Source organism: Bos taurus, chromosome 21, assembly GCF_002263795.3.
Source record: "Bos taurus isolate L1 Dominette 01449 registration number 42190680 breed Hereford chromosome 21, ARS-UCD2.0, whole genome shotgun sequence".
NCBI lineage: Eukaryota > Metazoa > Chordata > Mammalia > Artiodactyla > Bovidae > Bos > Bos taurus.
In genome coordinates this window covers 20,785,777-20,805,161 of record NC_037348.1, presented here as the reverse complement: position 1 = coordinate 20,805,161, position 19,385 = coordinate 20,785,777, and the positions used below count along the sequence as shown (strand labels likewise).

General features: G+C 56.8%; 2 protein-coding genes and 1 non-coding gene across 8 annotated transcripts in view; 1 reads left to right on the top strand and 2 right to left on the bottom strand.

Annotated features, from left to right (window-relative positions):
- Positions 1 to 208: 208 nt before the first annotated feature.
- TRNAR-UCG (transfer RNA arginine (anticodon UCG)) lies at positions 209 to 281 on the bottom strand. Its single transcript has one exon. It is a non-coding gene; the product is annotated as a tRNA-Arg (tRNA).
- A 593-nt stretch (positions 282 to 874) lies between these two features.
- POLG (DNA polymerase gamma, catalytic subunit) lies at positions 875 to 18,289 on the top strand. 2 transcript variants are annotated; one of them, XM_010816986.4, is made up of 22 exons: positions 880 to 2,181; positions 5,014 to 5,209; positions 6,101 to 6,265; positions 6,362 to 6,508; positions 6,656 to 6,735; positions 7,546 to 7,728; positions 7,834 to 7,988; positions 8,213 to 8,339; positions 9,258 to 9,494; positions 10,408 to 10,528; positions 10,681 to 10,767; positions 11,070 to 11,177; positions 12,612 to 12,772; positions 13,486 to 13,539; positions 13,644 to 13,761; positions 14,151 to 14,286; positions 14,376 to 14,622; positions 15,571 to 15,693; positions 15,809 to 15,977; positions 16,099 to 16,307; positions 17,094 to 17,254; positions 17,775 to 18,289. In XM_010816986.4, the coding sequence occupies exons 1-22, from the start codon at positions 1,571 to 1,573 to the stop codon at positions 17,831 to 17,833; spliced, it is 3,654 nt and encodes a 1,217-aa protein (XP_010815288.2). In that variant the 5' UTR covers positions 880 to 1,570; the 3' UTR covers positions 17,834 to 18,289. The 2 variants fall into 2 exon arrangements, with proteins under 2 accessions (XP_059735257.1, XP_010815288.2); XM_059879274.1 differs by lacking the exons at positions 17,094 to 17,254; positions 17,775 to 18,289 and adding an exon at positions 16,796 to 17,087 and having other exon boundaries at positions 875 to 2,181.
- Positions 17,516 to 19,385, bottom strand: part of FANCI (FA complementation group I) — a 64,608-nt gene continuing 62,738 nt past the window's right edge. For all 5 annotated transcript variants that reach the window (XM_005221829.5, XM_005221830.5, XM_010816963.4 and 2 more), the window contains 2 exons: positions 19,114 to 19,218; positions 17,516 to 18,199 (listed from right to left, as the gene is read on the bottom strand). In XM_005221829.5, coding sequence (XP_005221886.2) covers positions 18,119 to 18,199; positions 19,114 to 19,218 — 186 coding nt within the window. In that variant the 3' untranslated portion in view covers positions 17,516 to 18,118. The remainder of the gene's footprint in view (positions 18,200 to 19,113; positions 19,219 to 19,385) is intronic.

The following is a 19,385-nucleotide window of genomic DNA, read 5'->3' as shown; positions in this document are numbered from 1 at the left end:
CCACTTCCGCTCACCTCCATGTAGCTGTAGCAGGTAGAGGAACAATTTCACAAGGACACTGCCGGGTGGGATGTGGGTGCAGTTACTTCTTCAGATCTGGGTGTTCCCAGACATGAAAGAGGGGTGATAATCCGCAACAGCGTTTCCCTACGGTCCTATTACTTGAATTCCTAAGAAATGATAAACCAAAAAGCAACTTTCCCCTTTGCGACCGCGGCAGGACTCGAACCTGCAATCTTCTGATCCGAAGTCAGACGCCTTATCCATTAGGCCACGCGGCCGCCCGCTAGCTAGTACTCTTTGGACAATCTAAAAAGTATTATTACCGCCCACCGGCTTGCCTGGGACTAACCCACCTGCTTCTTGAGCAGGGGAGGTCGGACCTTGATTCCCAGAGTTCCGCAGGGGAAGGTCCATCCGGAAGTCCTTTTTCCCCCCTACGGGCGGACCGGTCTACTTGTGGCTCTCCTATTGGTCGCGCTAGGAGTCTCCGGCCTGCCTCTTGGGTAGCCGCGGGACCTAGCAGGGTACAGACGGGAAGTTGCCCCTGCCTGTGAGGCGGATCGTTCGGGTGGAGGCCACAGGCCACCCCGAGGCTGCACAGGCCGCGCGGAGGGAGCCGGGGCGTCGCCAGCCTGGGTTCGGGAGCCGCAGACCAGAAGGCACCGGGCGGACTGAGGTTTCCGGCGGGTTCGGCGCAGGGGGGCGGGCGGCCGGGTCGCTGAGCGGCGGCGCGGCCCCTCCCTCTCCAGTCTAGGAGCGCGGCCCTGGGCTGGGCGGAGGCTCGTCCCAGCGCGCACCGCGGCGCGGCCGCCGGGCTCAGGCTGGCGGCCGAGGGCCCCTGCGGCGCGCTGGGCCAGGGCTCGGGCGGGGGTGGGGGCCCCGCGGGACTGCGGCCCCCTTGGCGGGCTCGAACCCGGGCACCGGCCCCTAAGGGCGCTAGGCCCTCGGGCTGCGGCGATCGGGGGGCACCGGCAGCCACCGTTTGCTGAGCACTTGCCGAGGGCCGTGCCCCGCGGCAGGTTCGCCCTGTGTCACCCGAACAGCAGTCCTGTATGACCGGTAGAACCCAGTCACCCCATTTTACAGAGTAGGGAAATGGGGGCCTAAGCCGCCTGCCCAAGGTCAGACGTCTCGGAAGAGCTGGAGCCGGGATTCAAACCCTGGTTGTCCCCACCAGAGTCTTGCGCTCTTAACCACTACCGTCTTCTTCTCTGATGAACTTAACGTGAACCTCGGTTTTCCGAGGGGTATTGGTATTTCCCAAGGTTGCTTGATGATCAACTGAGAACATGCACCTAAAGGCGCTAGTCACCCTGCTTTGGGACGCAGGCAGTGCTCGCGGAAGGAGGGCTGTTAAGATCGCACGTGCTCTGCATGTTGGTAACACTGTACATCTGTCTCCTTTAGGATTTGTGGGTGGAAGGCAGGCATGGTCAGAACCATTTCCCTGGCAGGAAAGCGGAGACAGGACGTGTCCCTCTCCACGTCTCTCAGCCAGTGAACGCTGCCAAGCTGGAGCCCAAAGCCAGGTGTCCTGACGCCCACCGAGGGGCTCCCTGCACCCACCATGAGCCGCCTGCTCTGGAGGAAGGTGGCCGGCGCCACCGTCGGGCCAGGCCCGATTCCAGCTCCGCGACGTTGGGTCTCCAGCTCCGCCTCCGACCCCGTCCCCAGCGACGGGCCGCCGTCGCCGCAGCCAGTGCCATCCTCGGTGGGCGGGCAGCTGCGGCACAACCCCTTGCACATCCAGATGCTCTCGAGAGGGCTCCACGAGCAGATCTTCGGGCCCGGCGGGGAGAGGCCCGACGAGGCCGCGGTGCGCCGCAGCGTGGAGCACCTGCAGAAGCACGGGCTCTGGGGGCAGCCAGCCCCGCCCTTGCCCGACGTGGAGCTGCGCCTGCCGCCCCTCCTCGGGGGCAGCCTGGACCAGCACTTCCGCATCCTGGCGCAGAAGCAGAGCCTGCCCTACCTGGAGGCGGCCAACTCGCTCTTGCAGGCGCAGCTGCCCCCGCGGCCCCCGAGCTGGGCCTGGGCGGAGGGCTGGACCCGGTACGGCCCCGCGGGGGAGGCCGAACCCGTGGCCATCCCCGAGGAGCGGGCCCTGGTGTTCGACGTGGAGGTCTGCTTGGCAGAGGGAACCTGCCCCACGTTGGCGGTGGCCATATCCCCCTCGGCCTGGTGAGTAGGGAGGGGCCAGGGTCAGGGGACTTGAGCCCTCGAGGGGGGCCCCCACTCTGTGTCTGACGGGTGGGTTTCCAGGGACTGTGGACTCAGTGGTGAACTGAAATCAGCTCGACCCCAGCTTTGATAGAGCTTACTTTATGGTGGGGAAGGTGTGGGTGGTAAAGGACACCCTAGCAAGTGTCAGGTGGTGATGGGCTCAGCAGAGTCCCAGTAACATGTACTTGAAGCTGACTGGGAGACCATTTGAGATTACCTTGATTTGATGCCTTTACCCCTTCCCCTAATAGCTTCCTGAAAAGTTAGTCCAAGACATTTGAACAGTGTTTCTGTTTGGGGATGTCTGGTTATTTTGGGCAGGAGAAACTTCCCTTTGGTGGGAATGTCCCAGGCGGTATAAGACACTTAGTGTCCCCAGCTGCTCTCTTAAGTGCCAGACCAAATCCCGCTGCCCCCCCATTTCAGTTTCCAAATACCCCTCCCCTCAGGTGACACCTTGCTGATCACCCCTAGTTGAGAAACACTTCTTCCATCTCCCAGCCTCCCAAGTAGGCCTGCAGGCATTTTGGTCCCCCAAATGTATATTCAATCACTCTTTTCTTTTTGAGTAACTTTCTAAGTGCTACCCAAGTTTCTTTTTCAAACAATGATGGCAGTACTGTTTCTCCCCTTTTTTTATTCTTCATTCCAGGATTAAAATACTATTTACAACCTTAATGCTTTCAGGCATGGCCAGCAAAAAAAAAGTTGGCAGTTTCTTTATTCCTATTGGAAGCTACATCTTTGTAAAGAAAGCTGCGAAATGTTAAATATGCAGTTGAAAATGGTGAAAACATGGCTAAATAGATAAGGTAGGCATTAATGGCTGAAAAGAGCAAAACCAGATGATTCCTTATTGATTAGTTCCAGTTAAGATGAGAATCTCAGAGCTTACTATGTAACTTGATGGTCAAACTAGAGGGAATACTCTCCATCATTTGAGAAAGTAAAGTAGGCTGTGGTGGCTGAAAGGAAATTAGGAAACCAGTGATAAGAACTGTTTTTTGATCTTTCGGTCATTCTTGGCCAGTTTACCTCTAGTCCCCTTTTTCTTTTCTCTTCTTCCTCTCCTGACGTTTCACCTCTTTCTCTTCCTGTCCTTTCCATCATCCTCTCATTCTCATACCATTCTTGCCAGTGGTACTGGGGGGCACCGCTCAGTTTGCCTGGCAGTGGAAGTCATTACTGAGGACCGGGCTCATACAGGGCCTTCCTCCTGGGAGCCTGACTGTGGTGGGGGCAGAAGGCTGGGGCCCTGACAGCAGCCCACTTAACTTTGGCATATCCCTGGCACCTGGCTGTCTAACGTCAGATGCCTGAGCAGCCCGCGGTTTCCAGTGGAAGGGAGAAGCCTTGCACAGGCCAGAGGGCAGCTTTCCCAAAGGCTGCAGGTGAGGGCTTTGGTCATGAGACCGGAGGGACACTGCACAGGCTGTCAGTGCCAAGCTGAGGCTCACAGGGAAAGTGTAGTGTTAATGGCGTTGGTTCTGACTCATCTTAAATATGCCAAAGGTGTTTGCATTTTGGCTTTCTTCTTTTTTATCACAAAAATTTGACAAGATGGCTCTCATGCACAGCTGCAGACCCAGATCTTGACACCAGTCTGGCTTTTTATTGCAACCAAAGTCCCTGTCATCCCTGCAGCCTCTGATATTTGACATCCTTCAGCCTTTTCTTCCGTGTTATTAAGGGCTTTGACATGCTGAATTGAGAGGGAAGGAGGTTGCAACTCGAGTTCCTGAGCATTTTCCCATCATTTGGGGTGTGGGTTAGATCTCACCAGGTTTAAAATTAGGAACCACTTTTTGCTGGTAATGCTCTCCCCGAGAGAAACTAGTTTTATGTTTGTCATTAGCTGTTGTGACAGATAACCCCTCCTCCCCTCCATAAGGGACACAGGGAGCTTGCTTGCAGCTGTGGTGGCCACACAGGTGGCCTCGTCACTCACTTTGGTGCTGAGTGGCCTTGACCCTTTGGCGTGATCCATGGTTCACAAGAGGCTTTTTGCTCAGTGGCCGTTTCCCTACACTTATCCTTGTGGATCTTGAGCAAACTCCGGCCTTTTCCCGAGTCAGTGTCAGGCCCCCAACAGACAGCACTCACCCCCTGTCCACCCCACCCCCCAGCTCTAGCACGTACTTCTAGAACATGTGCATACATCTCCTCCTTTCTGGCACTTTCCCTGGTCTGTCACTGGGGGTGGTTGCTCAGAGGCCCAGCACCTTCTCCAAGGTGCATGACTTGCTCTTTGTCCTTCGGAATCTTTCCAGCCGTCAGATGATTCATCCTGTACCTGTGTGCAGCGTTTGTCTTTTTTTGTTTTTTTTTTTTGCCACTTTCAATTAAAAAAAAATTCCACTTTGGGTCCTATTATAATTGTCTGTCCCCTTTATTAGCTCTTTGAACATGAGCTGTTTCATGCTCATAGATGTGAGGGGTTGGTAACATTCATTAAGACATCTCAGAGCCAAGCACAGACTTGGTGAGCCCCAGACCTAACAGACATCTTGATGGCCAGGCTGCATGCCCGTCTGGGACACCGGGGACTGTGGCGCGTAGCTGCCTTCCTCTCTGTGGAGGTGGAGAAGTAAAGAAGGCTTTGTAACTCCTCCTCACTCCCAGCACGGCCCCTGACAGCACCCCACCCGACCTCCAGCTCTGTGAGGGTTAGGAGACCTTGTCCCCAGCTGCTAGCGCAGGACCTGCATGTGGTGGAAGGTGTGCAGTGGGGCTTGAGGAGCGGGGCGTGCACGTCTCTGGGCTGAGCCTGCCTGCCTCTCACCTCCTCAGGTATTCCTGGTGCAGCCGGCGGCTGGTGGAAGAGCGTTACTCTTGGACCAGCCAGCTGTCGCCGGCTGACCTCATTCCCCTGGAGGTCCCTGCCAGTGCCGGCAGCCCTGCTCAGCGAGACCGGCAGGAGCGGTTAGTGGTGGGGCACAATGTGTCCTTCGACCGAGCCCACATCCGGGAGCAGTACCTGATCCAGGTAGGGATCCTGGGGCTGACTGCAGGTCCTGGCTCGGGGTGGGCTCGGAGCCCGGCTTCCAGTGGCTGGGGAAGGACTGCGTGTCCTGGCTAGTGCCTCCATTGCCTTTGTAGCAGCTCCAGGGCCCCCTGCTGACCAGCCCTGCCCGTGGTCCTTGTGCCCAGCTCTTGGGTCCCCAGCATCCCTGGCACAGGACCTGAGCTGTCACAGTACTGATGGCCCTTGTCTGTATGCGGCATTTTAGAGCTTGACCTGGGCTTTGGAGGCCGTGGGCCCCACAGCCTGGGCAAGCGTCCTGCCTCAGCCACTGGTGAGCAGCATGTGCTTCTTGACACCCCTGAGCCTCAGTTTCCTCTTTTGTAAAAAGAGGGAGATAGCAGAAGTTGCATCAAAGGATTGCTGAGAGGGTTTGAACAGTGCACATGTCAGACACCCAGAACCATAGTGTGGCACTTCCTGAGTTTGTGGAAAGTGCCCCAGGAGAGGTGGGGCAGGTGGGAGCAGCCTTGGCCTCCAGCTGCAGATGCTGAGGCTCAGACAGCCTTGTTAACTTGGCCAGGGCCTCATAGCTGGTGAGTGGCAGGGCGGGGCAGCCAAGCCTGATAGCTCGGAAGGCTTGGTTTAGGCCCCTCTGTTCCCAAGGTGCCTCTCAGCGCTGTTGCTGGGAAGGGCCTTGTGTTGGGACTGAGCCTGGCCTGTGCCTTCCAGGGTGGCTAGGATCTAGAAGGCAGGCCCCTCACAGGTGGAGGAACAAGCACCAGCAAGTTTGAAGACACTGCGTCTTGAGCATCTAGCTGTGTGCTGGGAGGGGGGCTATGGTGGGGCTGGTGGGCTGAAGCACTGAGCTGGGGTAGGCAGGCCCCTCCGCTGCAGCCTCTCCCTACTCCTCAGGGTTCCCACATGCGCTTCCTGGACACCATGAGCATGCACATGGCCATCTCGGGGCTGAGCAGCTTCCAGCGCAGTCTGTGGATGGCTGCCAAGCAGGGCAAGCACAAGGCCCGGCCCCCTACTCAACGAGGCCAGAAGTCCCAGAGCAAAGCCAACGGCCCACCGGTGAGGGCACAGTGGGCGTGGGGGGACCCCGTCACAAGCCTGCCCATCTGGCTCAAGGCCACGCTGACCTGCCATGTCCCTCGCTCTGGCCCCCAGATCTCGTCCTGGGACTGGCTGGACATCAGTAGTGTCAATAACCTGGCAGACGTGCACGGCCTCTACGTGGGGGGGCCTCGCCTGGAGAAGGAGCCCCGCGAGCTGTTTGTCAAGGGCAACATGAAGGACATCCGTGAGAACTTCCAGGTATGGCAGGGGGTGGGGTGCTCCGGGGGTGCGGGCAGGGGCAGGCCCCTAGAGGCCCTGGGAGTGTAGCTGTCACACCTGACCCTGGGCCCCAGCGGCAGTAGTGGGATGACTGCCCACCCTGCGCCTTCCTGTCGCCTGTGCCAGGACCTGATGCAGTACTGTGCCCAGGACGCGTGGGCCACCTATGAGGTTTTCCAGCAGCAGCTTCCACTCTTCCTGGAGAGGTGAGGGAGTGCCCCTCTGGGAACCCCTGGGGGTCAGTGGGTTCCCGGTGGTACCTGGGCCCATTGTAGCCAGGTGCTGCTGGGCCTTTCTCAGGCTGGGGCCCTCAGCCTTTCTGGCCTGAGAGCACGGAGCTGCTCTGTCCAGGGGTGGCCACCTGGGCCTTGGGCTCTCGGGTGTCTACAGAGTCCTAGAGGAGAGGTCCCAGGCTGTGCTTATTTCATGGTCTGCTCAGCGCCCTCTCTGAACCCAGATCCTGAGCCACGGGCTTCACGTCCATCTTGGTTATGTGTCCTAGTGAGTCAGTCTGATGATGCGGTCAGAATTGGAAGCCTCAGCCAAACCCGGTTCTGATCTTAATTGTCCGGTCCAGCTCATGTGACCTTGGGCAGGGCAGTTGGTTTCTCTGAGCCCTGGTGGTCTTGTCTGTGAAGCACACACAGGCATACTTGACTATCCAGTTGTGAGGCTCTTGTGTGACACTTTGTGTGTGTGGAGTTGTTAACGCAGCGTCTGGCTCCTGGTCATTACTCAGCATGTGGCAGCCACCTCCATTTTTGTGAGCTGTCATTCCCACATTATCCCTGAAGATGGAATGATATCCCTATTTTATAGATGAAGGAACTTGGGCTCAGAGAGATGACATCACTTATGCAGGGTCTCATGGCTGGGAAGTAGGAGAGAGCTGGGGTTTAAACCCCTGTCTCTCTGATGTGGGTGGTTGGGTTGAGGATTGCCAGGCCGGCTCAGGGCTTGGGCCAGAGCCTTGCCTCCCGTGGTCATTTATGGCAGCCCTGGTGTTTGTCCTGAAGGTGTCCCCACCCGGTGACTCTGGCTGGCATGTTGGAGATGGGTGTCTCCTACCTGCCCGTCAACCAGAACTGGGAGCGTTACCTGGCGGAGGCCCAGGGCACCTACGAGGAGCTCCAGCGGGAGATGAAGAAGTCGCTGATGGACCTGGCCAACGACGCCTGCCAGTTGCTCTCGGGAGAGAGGTAGCCAGGCCCTTGGGTGGGCAGGGTCCTCCTACAGGGGCCGGGCAGTGGGAGGCCTGGCCTCTGGCGTGGCCTTAGCCCTGCCCTGGTGAACTGGCTGTGCAGGTACAAAGAGGACCCCTGGCTCTGGGACCTGGAGTGGGACGTGCAGGAGTTCAAGCAGAAGAAGGCGAAGAAAGGGAAGAGGAGGGAGCCGGCTGCAGCCAGCAAGTTGCCTGTCGAGGGGGCTGACGCCCCTGGGGACCCCAGGGATCAGGAAGGTGGGGAACATGGGCGGGAGGCGGGGAAGGGAGGGGCCCTGGGAAGGGCCTGGGACCCTGGGGTCCCTTGGCAGTGGTGGCTCCAGCCTTCCAGAGAAGAACCCACGCCCCCTGCAGTGGAAGCACAGAATTCGAACCACTGGACTGGACCGCTGGGCAGGTCCTGGGAGGGTCTTTCTGAGATACCCTTCCCTGGTCCTGATTGTCCTCCCCACCCTGTGCAGACCCCGGCCCCCCCAGTGAGGAGGAGGAGTTCCAGCGAGATGCCACAGCCCGCACCTGCTTGGAGCAGCTGAGGGGGACCACAGAGCTCCTGCCCAAGCGGCCCCAGCACCTTCCTGGACACCCAGGGTGAGCCCTTCCCCTCACATGTCCAGAAGCCACCCTATCCCTCCCTCCACCTCGAGACACCCGTATTCTGGGCCCCAGCACAGAGGGTAGTATGCGTATGCGCCCCTGCTAACACGCTGCCATCTGTTCCTGCCATCTTCCTGTCCTGCTGTCACCCCTGGGTCCCTGGGCTTGTTCACTACAAGTGCACTAAGCACCTGCTGTGTTCTGGGCCTTACTGCAGCCTCTGAGGGGCAAAGAGAAGCATAACTCCTTTCTAGTAGCTTCTTCCTGGGAGGAGCCAGCCTGCGCTGGAGTTGATATCCATCATGAGACAGGAGAGTCATCAGTGTCGAGGCAGAACCTAAAACTCTGCCTGGTGAAATCAAGGAAGGCTTCCTTGAGGAGGTGACCTTCATTCTCACCCCACAAAGTGGCAGAGATGGGAAAATAGGGGCATCCAGACCGAACAGCAAGGGGCCAATTTTGTGTTTCCCTGAGAGGAGGCCCCCTTAAATCTGTGCCCTGAGTGCCTCACTTGCCTAGCTCTGGCATTGGCTTTGGTGAACAGCCCGTGAGGGATGGAGCACTGGGGGCCCTGGTGTGCTTCTGGAGCAGCAGAGGTCGGGTAGACCTGTGCGCTGCTCTGGGCAGTTCCCCTGGTGAAGTGGAGCTTGGCGAGGAGTCTTGCCCTTGGCAGTGTGTATGGGTCCTGGAATAGGGAGCTGACACAGGATCTGTCCTTGGGGAATATTTGAATTATTCTAGGGGCCTCCATGGGGGTCCTGGCTGAGTCCCAGTGGGAGGGGGTGGTAATGTCAGGCTGAGGTCACCAGCAGGCCTTGGGATGGGTGGGCATTGTCACGGGTGGAGAGAGCCTTCCTCGTTACATGCTGTCCTCCCCTGACTGCTGTGACGCACTCTCTGCTGGCGGTGTAGGTGGTATCGGAAGCTGTGTCCCCGGCTCGATGACCCTGAGTGGACCCCTGGCCCCAGTCTCCTCAGCCTCCAGATGCGGGTCACACCTAAGCTCATGGCGCTGACCTGGGACGGCTTCCCTCTGCACTACTCGGAGCAGCATGGCTGGGGCTACCTGGTGCCCGGGCGGCGGGACAACCTGGCTCAGGTGTCGGCCGGCAGTACTCCCACGTCGGCTGGGGCGGCCTGCCCCCACACGTAAGGCTCTGGCTCGGGGAGGAAGGGGCTGGCATCTCGGGACCCTTCCCCTTGTTGGAGAGGCCAAGCCCAGCTCGGGCTAGGGTGAGGAGCCTGAGTTGGAGTGTCTGGCTTCTAGTTCTTTTTTGATGGCAGTCTTTCTGTCCAGGCCTCCGAGCCCTGTTGAGTTGAGAGCGTGGGGTTGGAGTGGGAAGGGCTGAGGCCCTGCTCAGGAGCCTGCAGCCCGGCTGTCCGCACAGGAACACGTAGAGGGCGGGCTGGAGGCTGTTGAACGTGACGGGTCTATGGACTTCGTGTGCCTCCGTTGAGTATCATTTATCGAGCACTGGTTATCTTCTGTGTTAATAAACCCATTACAGTGCTTCCTCGTTTGTTCCCCAGGCAGCCGCATGAGACAGGGTGGTTATCTTCATTTTAGAGCTGGCAGAAGAAAAGGCCATGGGGAAGTCTCTTGTCTGAGAGCCCAAACCCTTGAGCCTTTGACAGGCAGGTGCTGGGGAGAAGCCATAGTGCGTGAAGTGGCCCAGAACTGAGGGCCCTGGCTCAGCAGGGCATTCTGACCCTGCCCGCCTGTGGGGCCTGAGGACAGAGGGATGGGGGTCGGCCTGCGCCTGTGAGCTGAAGAGTGGGTGCAGGAGCCAGCCTGGGGTGGGCCTGGCCCTGACTTCCCGCTGCCCTGCTCCCCACATGCTCTTCTCCCGAGTCAGCCTGGGCCTCGAAGCCCAGCCTGCCAGCAGCGTGCTGTCGTTCTCAGCTTGTCCCTCGCTATCTATGAGCTGGGGAGAGTGCTGTCCATTCCTGCCTCAGGGCCGCTTCTGGGGACTGAACAGGGAACGGTGGAAGGCACCCGGCGAGCGGCCTGGCCCGGAGGGGGCCCGCGGTAATCAGGCTGCGGCTGCCGTTCTCTGCACAGAGCCATCGAGTCCCTGTACAGGAAGCACTGTCTTGAACAGGGGAAGCAGCAGCTGGAGCTGCCACAGGCAGACCTTTCCGAGGAGTTCCTGCTGTCCGACAGCGGTGCCATGTGGCAGACGGTGAGGGCGGCTCTGGCTCCAGGACGGGGCAGCCTCTGGGTGGGGGCCGGGCGCCAGGGGCACTCATCTGCTCACTCACCCCAGAGTGGGGCTGGCGGACGTGGGCCAGCCCAGCCCCCTGCTTTACTCGCTTGGTACCTGGGCCCCTCCAGGTGGAAGAATTGGGCTGCTTGGAAGTGGAGGCCGAGGCAAAGATGGAGAACTTGCAAGAGGCAGTCCCAGGTCAACCGCTAGCTCCGGTGAGCTGGGCGCCTGCTCAGGGCTTCTCTGGGTGGGTGCTGGCTGGCCACGTCCTCCTGTTGCGCCCAGGTAGTGCTTTCCCCCTCAGTTCCCAAGGTTTTGGGGGGCTGGGAGATGACCACCATGCCCTTAGGCAGCCCCACCCTTGTTGGAGGCCAGAGAGGGAGCCTGAGACCGCATGGCCATCCTGTCTTTTCCCAGCTGCATGCCATTTCAGGCCCTTATTCCCACCCCTACCCCATGGCCCTCGCTGAATGCAGGTGCTGGAGCAGGGCCTGATCTAGGTGTGTGGCCCCCACAGACTGCTGCTGGTGGCCCCAAAGCCAGCCAGCCAGCTTATCACCATGGCAACGGACCCTACAACGACGTGGATATCCCTGGCTGCTGGTTCTTCAAGCTGCCTCACAAGGTGTGTGTGCTGGTTCACACCCTGTTTCGTGGTGTCCTGGGGCACATAGTAGGCCTGCAGAGTGACTCAAACCAGGAGACGGCCTTGCTGTGGGAATGCCAGGAGTAGAGGGGCAGAGCATGATCTCGGACAAAAGTTGCCATCTCTCTGAGCCTTTGTTTTTTTTCTAAAAATTGGGTGGCAAGGGGCCTGATGGCAGAGTTAAATGACATAAGGCTAGAAAAAAGAGAAAAATGACATGGGGCATCTCTTTGTGACCCCATGGACTATAGCCCGCCAGGCTCCTCTGTCCATGGGATTCTTCAGGCAAGAATACTGGAGTGGGTTTCCATTTCCTTCTCCAAGGGATCTTCCCCACAGGGATTGAACCTGGGTCTCCTGCATTGCAGGCAGATTCTTTACCATCTGAGCCACCAGGGATGTTTTCGAGCCTTTTTCTAAAAATTGAGTGGCAAGGGGTCTGGTGGCAGAATTAAATGACATAGTGCGAGAAAACAAAGATCATCGCATCCGGTCCCACCACTTCATGGGAAATAGATGGGAAAACAGTGGAAACAGTGTCAGACTATTTTTCTGGGCTCCAAAATCACTACTGATGGTGACTGCAGCCATGAAATTAAAAGACGCTTACTCCTTGGAAAGAAAGTTATGACCAACCTAGGTCGTATATTCAAAAGCAGAGACATTACTTTGCCGACAAAGGTTCGTCTAGTCAAGGCTATGGTTTTTCCAGTGGTCATGTATGGATGTGAGAGTTGGACTGTGAAGAAGGCTGAGCGCCGAAGAATTGATGCTTTTGAACTGTGGTGTTGGAGAAGACTCTTGAGAGTTTCTTGGACTTCAAGGAGATCCAACCAGTCCATTCTGAAGGAGATCAGTCCTGGGATTTCTTTGGAAGGAATGATGCTAAAGCTGAAACTCCAGTACTTTGGCCACCTCATGCGAAGAGTTGACTCATTGGAAAAAACTCTGATGCCGGGAGGGATTGGGGGCAGGAGGAGAAGGGGACGACAGAGGATGAGATGGCTGGATGGCATGACTGATTCGAGGGACGTGAGTCTGAGTGAACTCCAGGGGTTGGTGATGGACAGGGAGGCCTGGCGTGCTGCGATTCATGGGGTCGCAAAGAGTTGGACACGACTGAGCGATTGATCTGATCTGATCTGGGCGAGAAAAAAGAGAAAAATGACATAGAGCATGTCAGGGGCCTAGTACCACATCTGGTGACTGATGGCTGTTACTGGGAGGGGAGCTGGGTGTGTGCCTGCATGTGAATGTGTGTGTGTTTGCGCCCATGTGTGTGTGTATGTTGCAATCAGGGATTTGCCCCAGACTGCTCTGCTGGTGGGGCAGTCTGGGCTCAGTGTTGGGCAGTGCCTTGGGCACTGGGGATCGCAGCACACCTCCAGGCCCCGCTTCCTCTGCTCTCCGCAGGATGGCAACAGCTGCAATGTGGGCAGCCCCTTCGCCAAAGACTTCCTGCCCAAGATGGAGGACGGCAGCCTGCAGGCTGGCCCAGGAGGCGCCAGCGGGCCCCGGGCCTTGGAAATCAATAAGATGATCTCATTTTGGAGGAACGCCCATAAGCGTATCAGGTGGGCCGTTGGGGAGGGCAGAGACTTGCTGCTATGCGTGCCTCTGACCAGGTCACCGCTTTCCTGGGATCCCTTCCCCTCCCCCCTCCCTACCCCCCCAACCCCGGGGCCCTGACAGCCTGTACTACAGCACAGGGCTTGCCCGGTCTGGAGGCCAGGCTCTCTGTGGTCCTGTTGCCGTGCACCCACGGACCAGGCTCTTTCCCTCTCCAGCTTTAGTTTCCTTGTTATGTAAGAAGACTAGTACTGTAGGTCCCTGAAGGCCCCTCCCAGCCCTGTGAGGCCCCTTCTGTGAAGGGCTAGTGGCCTGTAAGCTGTGTTGGGGGCTGGGTCCTAGGCCGGGAATGGCAGATGGATCAAAGTCTAGTTCCATGGTGGAGGTGGCTGCCAGCAGCACGCTCCTGTGAGAAGAGTCTGGCAAGGGCTGGTGACGTCTGCCCTGAGCGTGGAGGAGGCAGTGGTGGCAGGGCTGCAGCGGGGTGCCTCACGGTCACCCCAGGATGCAGGCAGAAGTGGCCTCAGCTGCCTGGCCATCTCCTTGAGGGCTTGTGCTTCTGAGTGGTAGATGGCAGGGCCCAGCCCGAGTCAGGTCAATGGAGAGGGTTGAACCGGCCGGGCACAGAGGGCACGCAGCAGAGCAAGGTAGTTGAGAGCCGTGTCGTGAGGGGGTGGCTCCTGCCCCCATGGCTGTGCTCAGCAGCGTGTCCCCACAGCTCCCAGATGGTGGTGTGGCTGCCCCGGTCTGCGCTGCCCCGGGCCGTGACCAGGTATGTCCTACTGGGGTTGTGGGAACAGGAAAGCTGAGTGAGGCGGGTCCTAAGACCAAAGCCAGCTGTGGGGATTCAGGTCCTTCCCCCCGACACCCCCACAGGCATGCCAACTACGATGAGGAAGGCCGCTACGGGGCCATCCTGCCCCAGGTGGTGACGGCTGGCACCATCACTCGACGGGCTGTGGAGCCCACATGGCTCACTGCCAGCAATGCCCGGGTACGTGTTCTTTGTACGTCTGGTCTCCCTGGCCTTCCTCTCCTGTCTCGAGAAGCTGGGGTTGCAATGAGCCTGTACTAAGATCTGAGTCTGGCGGGACTCAAGTCCAAATCTGGCATCACAGCCCCTCCATTTGTTGGGCAGATAAGTTCTGGGCACCAGCTCCTGGCCAGGCATGCGTGGCACAACTTTTGTGGAGTCTGCATGGGGCTGAGTGTGAGCCAGGCATGGGGCAGGGGATCTTTACCTGGAACTAGCAGAGCTGGCTGCATTCCCTAAAACCATGCCTTTGGGAAGGGCCACCACATCTCAGTCTAGTCAGGCCCCGGGGTGAGCAAGAGGAGTCTCACCGGGTACCTACGTGGGGTATGACCTCCCTCTTCCCACAGCCTGACCGCGTAGGCAGTGAGTTGAAGGCCATGGTCCAGGCCCCGCCTGGCTACGTCCTCGTGGGTGCCGACGTGGACTCCCAGGAGCTGTGGATCGCAGCTGTGCTGGGAGATGCCCACTTTGCCGGCATGCATGGTGAGCGGGAGCCAGGGCTGGAGCAGAGTGGAGGCGGCCTGATGCCTGGCCGGCGGAGCCGCCTCTCTCACTGTCGCCCTGCCCCCCAGGCTGCACAGCCTTCGGCTGGATGACCCTGCAGGGCAGGAAGAGCAGGGGCACTGATCTGCACAGCAAGACAGCAGCCACCGTGGGCATCAGCCGTGAGCATGCCAAGATCATCAACTACGGCCGCATCTATGGGGCCGGGCAGCCCTTCGCCGAGCGCCTGCTCATGCAGTTCAACCACCGACTCACGCGGCAGGAGGCAGCTGAGAAGGCCCAGCAGATGTATGCGGTCACCAAGGGCCTCCGCCGGTGAGTGTCCCCCCTTCCCTACCCCTGGGCCTCAGGCTTGCTTTATTGTCTTTGCTGCGCCTGTCTTTTTGACCTTCCCGTTGCCTGAGCCCTCATACGGCCTCTGACCTAGCTCTAGGTGGGTTGTCCTTCGGTTGTGATGTTTGCTCGCTTCACAGTCCGTTTTCCTCATAGCCGTGAGTTATCACTGAGTGGTTGCAGGGTGCGTGCTCTGCTCCTGCAGAATAAACAGTAATGTGGGGGTTGCAAACCCACATGCTCACAGGGCATGAGAGCAAGTGAGAGGGGGAGCAGAGTGTTGTCCAGGGAGGTGAGAGGGGAGACGGGGTCGGGAGGATGCTCTAGGGTAGCGTGTACTGGCGGAGGCAAGGCAGTGACAACAGACATGGCTGGGTCTTAGTCGTGGAGACCTTTGAAAGCGTCATGGTGTGGACTGAGGGGTGGTGGGGAAAGCCTGTTGTACCTGTGAGCAGGTGAGTGACATGACTGGCCAGCAGGGGACTAGCCTGGTGTCGTCTGAAGCCGCAGTGAAGCTGTGAGTCTAGGGCAGCAGGGACCGAGAAGGGTGAGCCAGGCTGGCTGTATGTCCTGTCTTCTGCCTTTCTAAATGCTCTTCCCACCCTCACCCCAAAATGCAGGGTGATAGCCTTTGCTGCCTGCTGGACTGACATGACACCTGTTGGTCACTGGGCAGTGCAGGGTTGAAGGTTTAGGACAGTAATGGTCCCCTGTCCTTTATCGGGCTACCTTCAGGAAGCCCACAGAATCCTGGGATCCTGTCTAGGCTCTGTTTCTGCCTGCTGTGTGATCTCAGAGTCACTTAGCATCTCTGAGCCTTTTGACCCCAGGGCGGTTGTGGAAATGGAGTGGAGTTGAACACGCCTAGCCCAGGGTTTGGCACAGAATAGGCATTCCCGTGGAAATGACGGTTGTGACGCTGCCCCCCAGGTACCGGTTGTCAGATGAGGGCGAGTGGCTGGTGAAGGAGTTGGACCTCCCTGTGGAGAGGACCGAGGACGGCTGGGTTTCCCTGAAGGATCTGCGCAAGATCCAGAGAGAAGCTTCAAAGAAGTGAGACCCTTCTGTGTGTTCATGTCAGTGGGAGGGTTTGGGCTTGCCCGGGGAGAGCTGGCGTGCTTTTGCCCTGATATGGTGAAACACAAAGCTTGCCCTCTTTGTTCCCCAGATCGCGATGGAAGAAGTGGGAGGTGGTTGCTCAGCGAGCCTGGATGGGGGGCACAGAGTCAGAAATGTTCAACAAGCTGGAGAGCATTGCCACATCTGACATACCGCGTACCCCGGTGTTGGGCTGCCGCATCAGCCGGGCCCTGGAACCCTGTGCTGTCCGCGGGGAGGTATCGCCACCCTCGGAACGGGGCAACGGGGGCCTCGGAGGGCAGGGCTCCTGTGCCGCCTCCTGCTCAGGAGGGAGCTGCTTGTGGTCTGGCCCTCCTCACCTGTGCCTTCCCTCCCCAGTTTATGACCAGCCGAGTGAACTGGGTGGTGCAGAGCTCCGCGGTGGACTACCTGCACCTCATGCTTGTGGCCATGAAGTGGCTGTTCGAGGAGTTTGCCATTGACGGGCGCTTCTGCATCAGCATCCACGATGAGGTTCGCTACCTGGTGCGGGAGGAGGACCGATACCGCGCGGCCCTCGCCCTGCAAATCACCAACCTCCTGACCAGGTAGGCAGGGCCCACGGCTCCTCCGGCCTGAGCGTCTGTCAGCTACATGGGGCTTGGACCACACTGAGCACAATCTGAATTTTCATGCCCCCAGGAATAAGTGTTTCCACTTTTATCTCTGATTTTTAAAAACTACGAAGTCTTAAAAAGACTGGCTCAATATTTAGAAAAGATTTTTGGAGACTGAAAGTGTTGTATCGCCAGACTAGATCACTGGGGTGGTCAGGAGGTGGGAGGGGAGTTCTCAAACTGTGCTCCCCTTGGAATACAGCTTTGTTTTGAAAATCAGATGACAGGCTTTTCTCCAAGTATCTCAGAAAATTGAGGTACTTTTTCATTTGTAAACATTTATTCTTAAGTGCCAAAAGTTTGCTATTCTGTTAGTAAACAGAAAACATCGTTAACAGGGAAGCTCAAGTATACATATTGAGTTAATTTCCTTGTAGTAAAATCCCTAGTTTATATGATTGTATTAACTGATGTTACAGTTCCATGTTGATCTGCCACTAAGAACCAGTTTGGGAACCATGGCCTGTCCTGATTAATGGGTATATAATGAATGTTTACAATGATCAATACTGCTGCCCTCGTCTTCTGACCAAAGTGGGAAAAAAGGTGTGTTTTGAGTCCACAGTTGTACGCGAGTGTCTCAGCGGGAGGTGCTGGCCCATCAGCTTTCTTCGCTTGCACAGAGCCGGCTGGGCAGGCCCTGCAGGCCACCTCCTGGGAGATGGGTCTTGTTCATAGCGGGGGCGCGACTGCTGCAGGGGATCGGGTCTCTTTCAGGTGCATGTTTGCCCACAAGCTGGGTCTGAATGACCTGCCCCAGTCAGTGGCGTTTTTCAGCACAATCGATATTGACCAGTGCCTCAGGAAGGAAGTGACCATGGACTGTAAAACCCCTTCTAACCCAACTGGGATGGAAAGGCGATACGGGATTCCCCAGGGTGAGCACAACACCTTCCTTCCTTATTACACATGGGACGGGAGGTGGACTAGAAAGTGGTCTCAGACAACAGAGGCTTGGGGACTGGAGGGTAACCCCTATCTTGGGCTATGTACTGGGCTGGTTCGGTTTATAACGGGCCCTGAGTCCAAAGTGAGCATAATGTTCAGATCACAAAGGCATGTGTTTCTAGAAAGATGTTCCTAGTAAACGAAGTGTTTGACTCCGGTTTCTTTCTTCTTTAACCACACACACACACACAAAAGATTTAAACGAGATTTATTTTAAAGTCACAGTGGGTTCTTAGGTGACAAAATTATGCTCTGAATGCCAAACAAATTAGAAAGCTTAAAGTCTATTTAAAATGTATCTAAGACAAACATTTTATAAATAAAGAAAACAGATCCTCCCCAAATATGACCCTACCATTCTTGGCAATCCTTTTTGACCTTAACATTAAGCGTTTCTCACTTCTGACTGCTTCGTGAGGGGGCATCCTAACGAATTGCACTATTTTTCAGGTGAAGCGCTGGATATTTACCAGATAATTGAACTCACCAAAGGCTCCCTGGAGAAATGAAGCCAGCCTGGACTATAGCCCTGCCTGGAGGCTCTGTATTTGCTCCCATGGAGCTTCATTGGGGCAGTGCAGGCTCCTAAAACTCAGGCTTTCAGCTCTGCTTTTTGCAAAAGGGCTGGCCTGAGGCCAGCCATTTTTCAGTAGCAGAGCCTGCCAAGAATGATTGCCTCTAAACTGAAGGTGCAATTGAGTTCAGAACCAAGATGCCAATGTGGTGCAGGCAGCAGGACAAGGGGGCATTGTTGCTTGTTGGGTAAAAAGAAAGCAGAAGCCCCAAAGTTCACATTAACTCAGGCATTTCATTTCCTTTTTCCTTTTCTTCTTGGCTGGTTCTTTGTTCTGCCCCTCATGCTCTGATGCAGTGCCCTAGAAGGGGAGAGAAGTAACGCTGTAACATGAGAAGCCTGTTCAGAGGCAGTGGAAATAAAAACAGAAATCCTTTATCTTCTCATCAAAGCCTGTGTTGGTCATGCTTTCTCCCCCGTCCCACTCACGGGAGGTAACTGTTGGAGATGGGGGCAAGCTCTGCAGTAGAGCAAGGTGGTGCTGACTCCTTCCCTTTGGACTTCTGTAATGACGCAGGGAACACGGTGACAGAGAAGGGGCATCAAGATGCTGCAGAACTCCCCTGAACTCAAATGCCAGGGAGGCAGAGGCAGTGGACAGGGCCAGGTGTATTATGGCTTAGAGTGTGGTAAATGGAAGAATGTAGATTCAGGATTTTTTGAGAAGCTAGAAATCCAGGGTGGTTGATGTCAACTTCCAGTTTATCTTGGATATATGTAAGGTGATAGAAATTCTGGGCACCAGAGGTAAGGAAACACTGGGTTCTGCTTCAGAGATGCTGTAGGGCTCATAGCGTGCTGTTCCTCTCCCTTTAGTCTCAGCAGAGGGGAAAGGAGGCTAAGAAATGTGCTGACCCTCATTCAGAGTAGTGGCCCTACTTTGAATGACAGCATGGTAGAAGAGGGAAAAACTGGTTTCTGAGCCAGAGTGCTTAGGCTCATAATTTTCCAATGGTTTAAAAGGTTATGGGGAGAAGACCCACAGTAAGACCTTGTTTTCAACATTCCCTTTCTGGAAATGTCCACCCTAAAGGTATACAAGCCTGGGAAACTTCGGGGATGGTTCACCGTTTACAACCTTTCTCTTGAGAATGCTTAGTTTCGTCTTTGACCACCTTTTGGCTCTTTCTCTGTGGCTGCTCCCTGACAGGCTACTGACAGCCAGCCAGGAGGGCAGCTGAAGCCTCCTGCACTCTAGTCTGAGCAGGCACTGACCTCTTCATTTTCATCCTCCTCCTGCCGAAGAACCACGTCCAGGATGTTTCCCTTGATCTTGAAGTCTCGTGAGGTGCTGAGCTTTATATGCTTCATCAGGTTCACCTGGGACAGGATTGTAAACACAGGCACAGTTTGCCACCAATAAAACCTGCCCAGGACTGCCTAAGCCATCCCGGATAAACCCTTCAGTTCCTAGAGAAGCAAGTACACACCCACTAGACTTCACATCAGGTCCCCTGTGTCAATGTTTGGCTTCAGGCCATCAGATC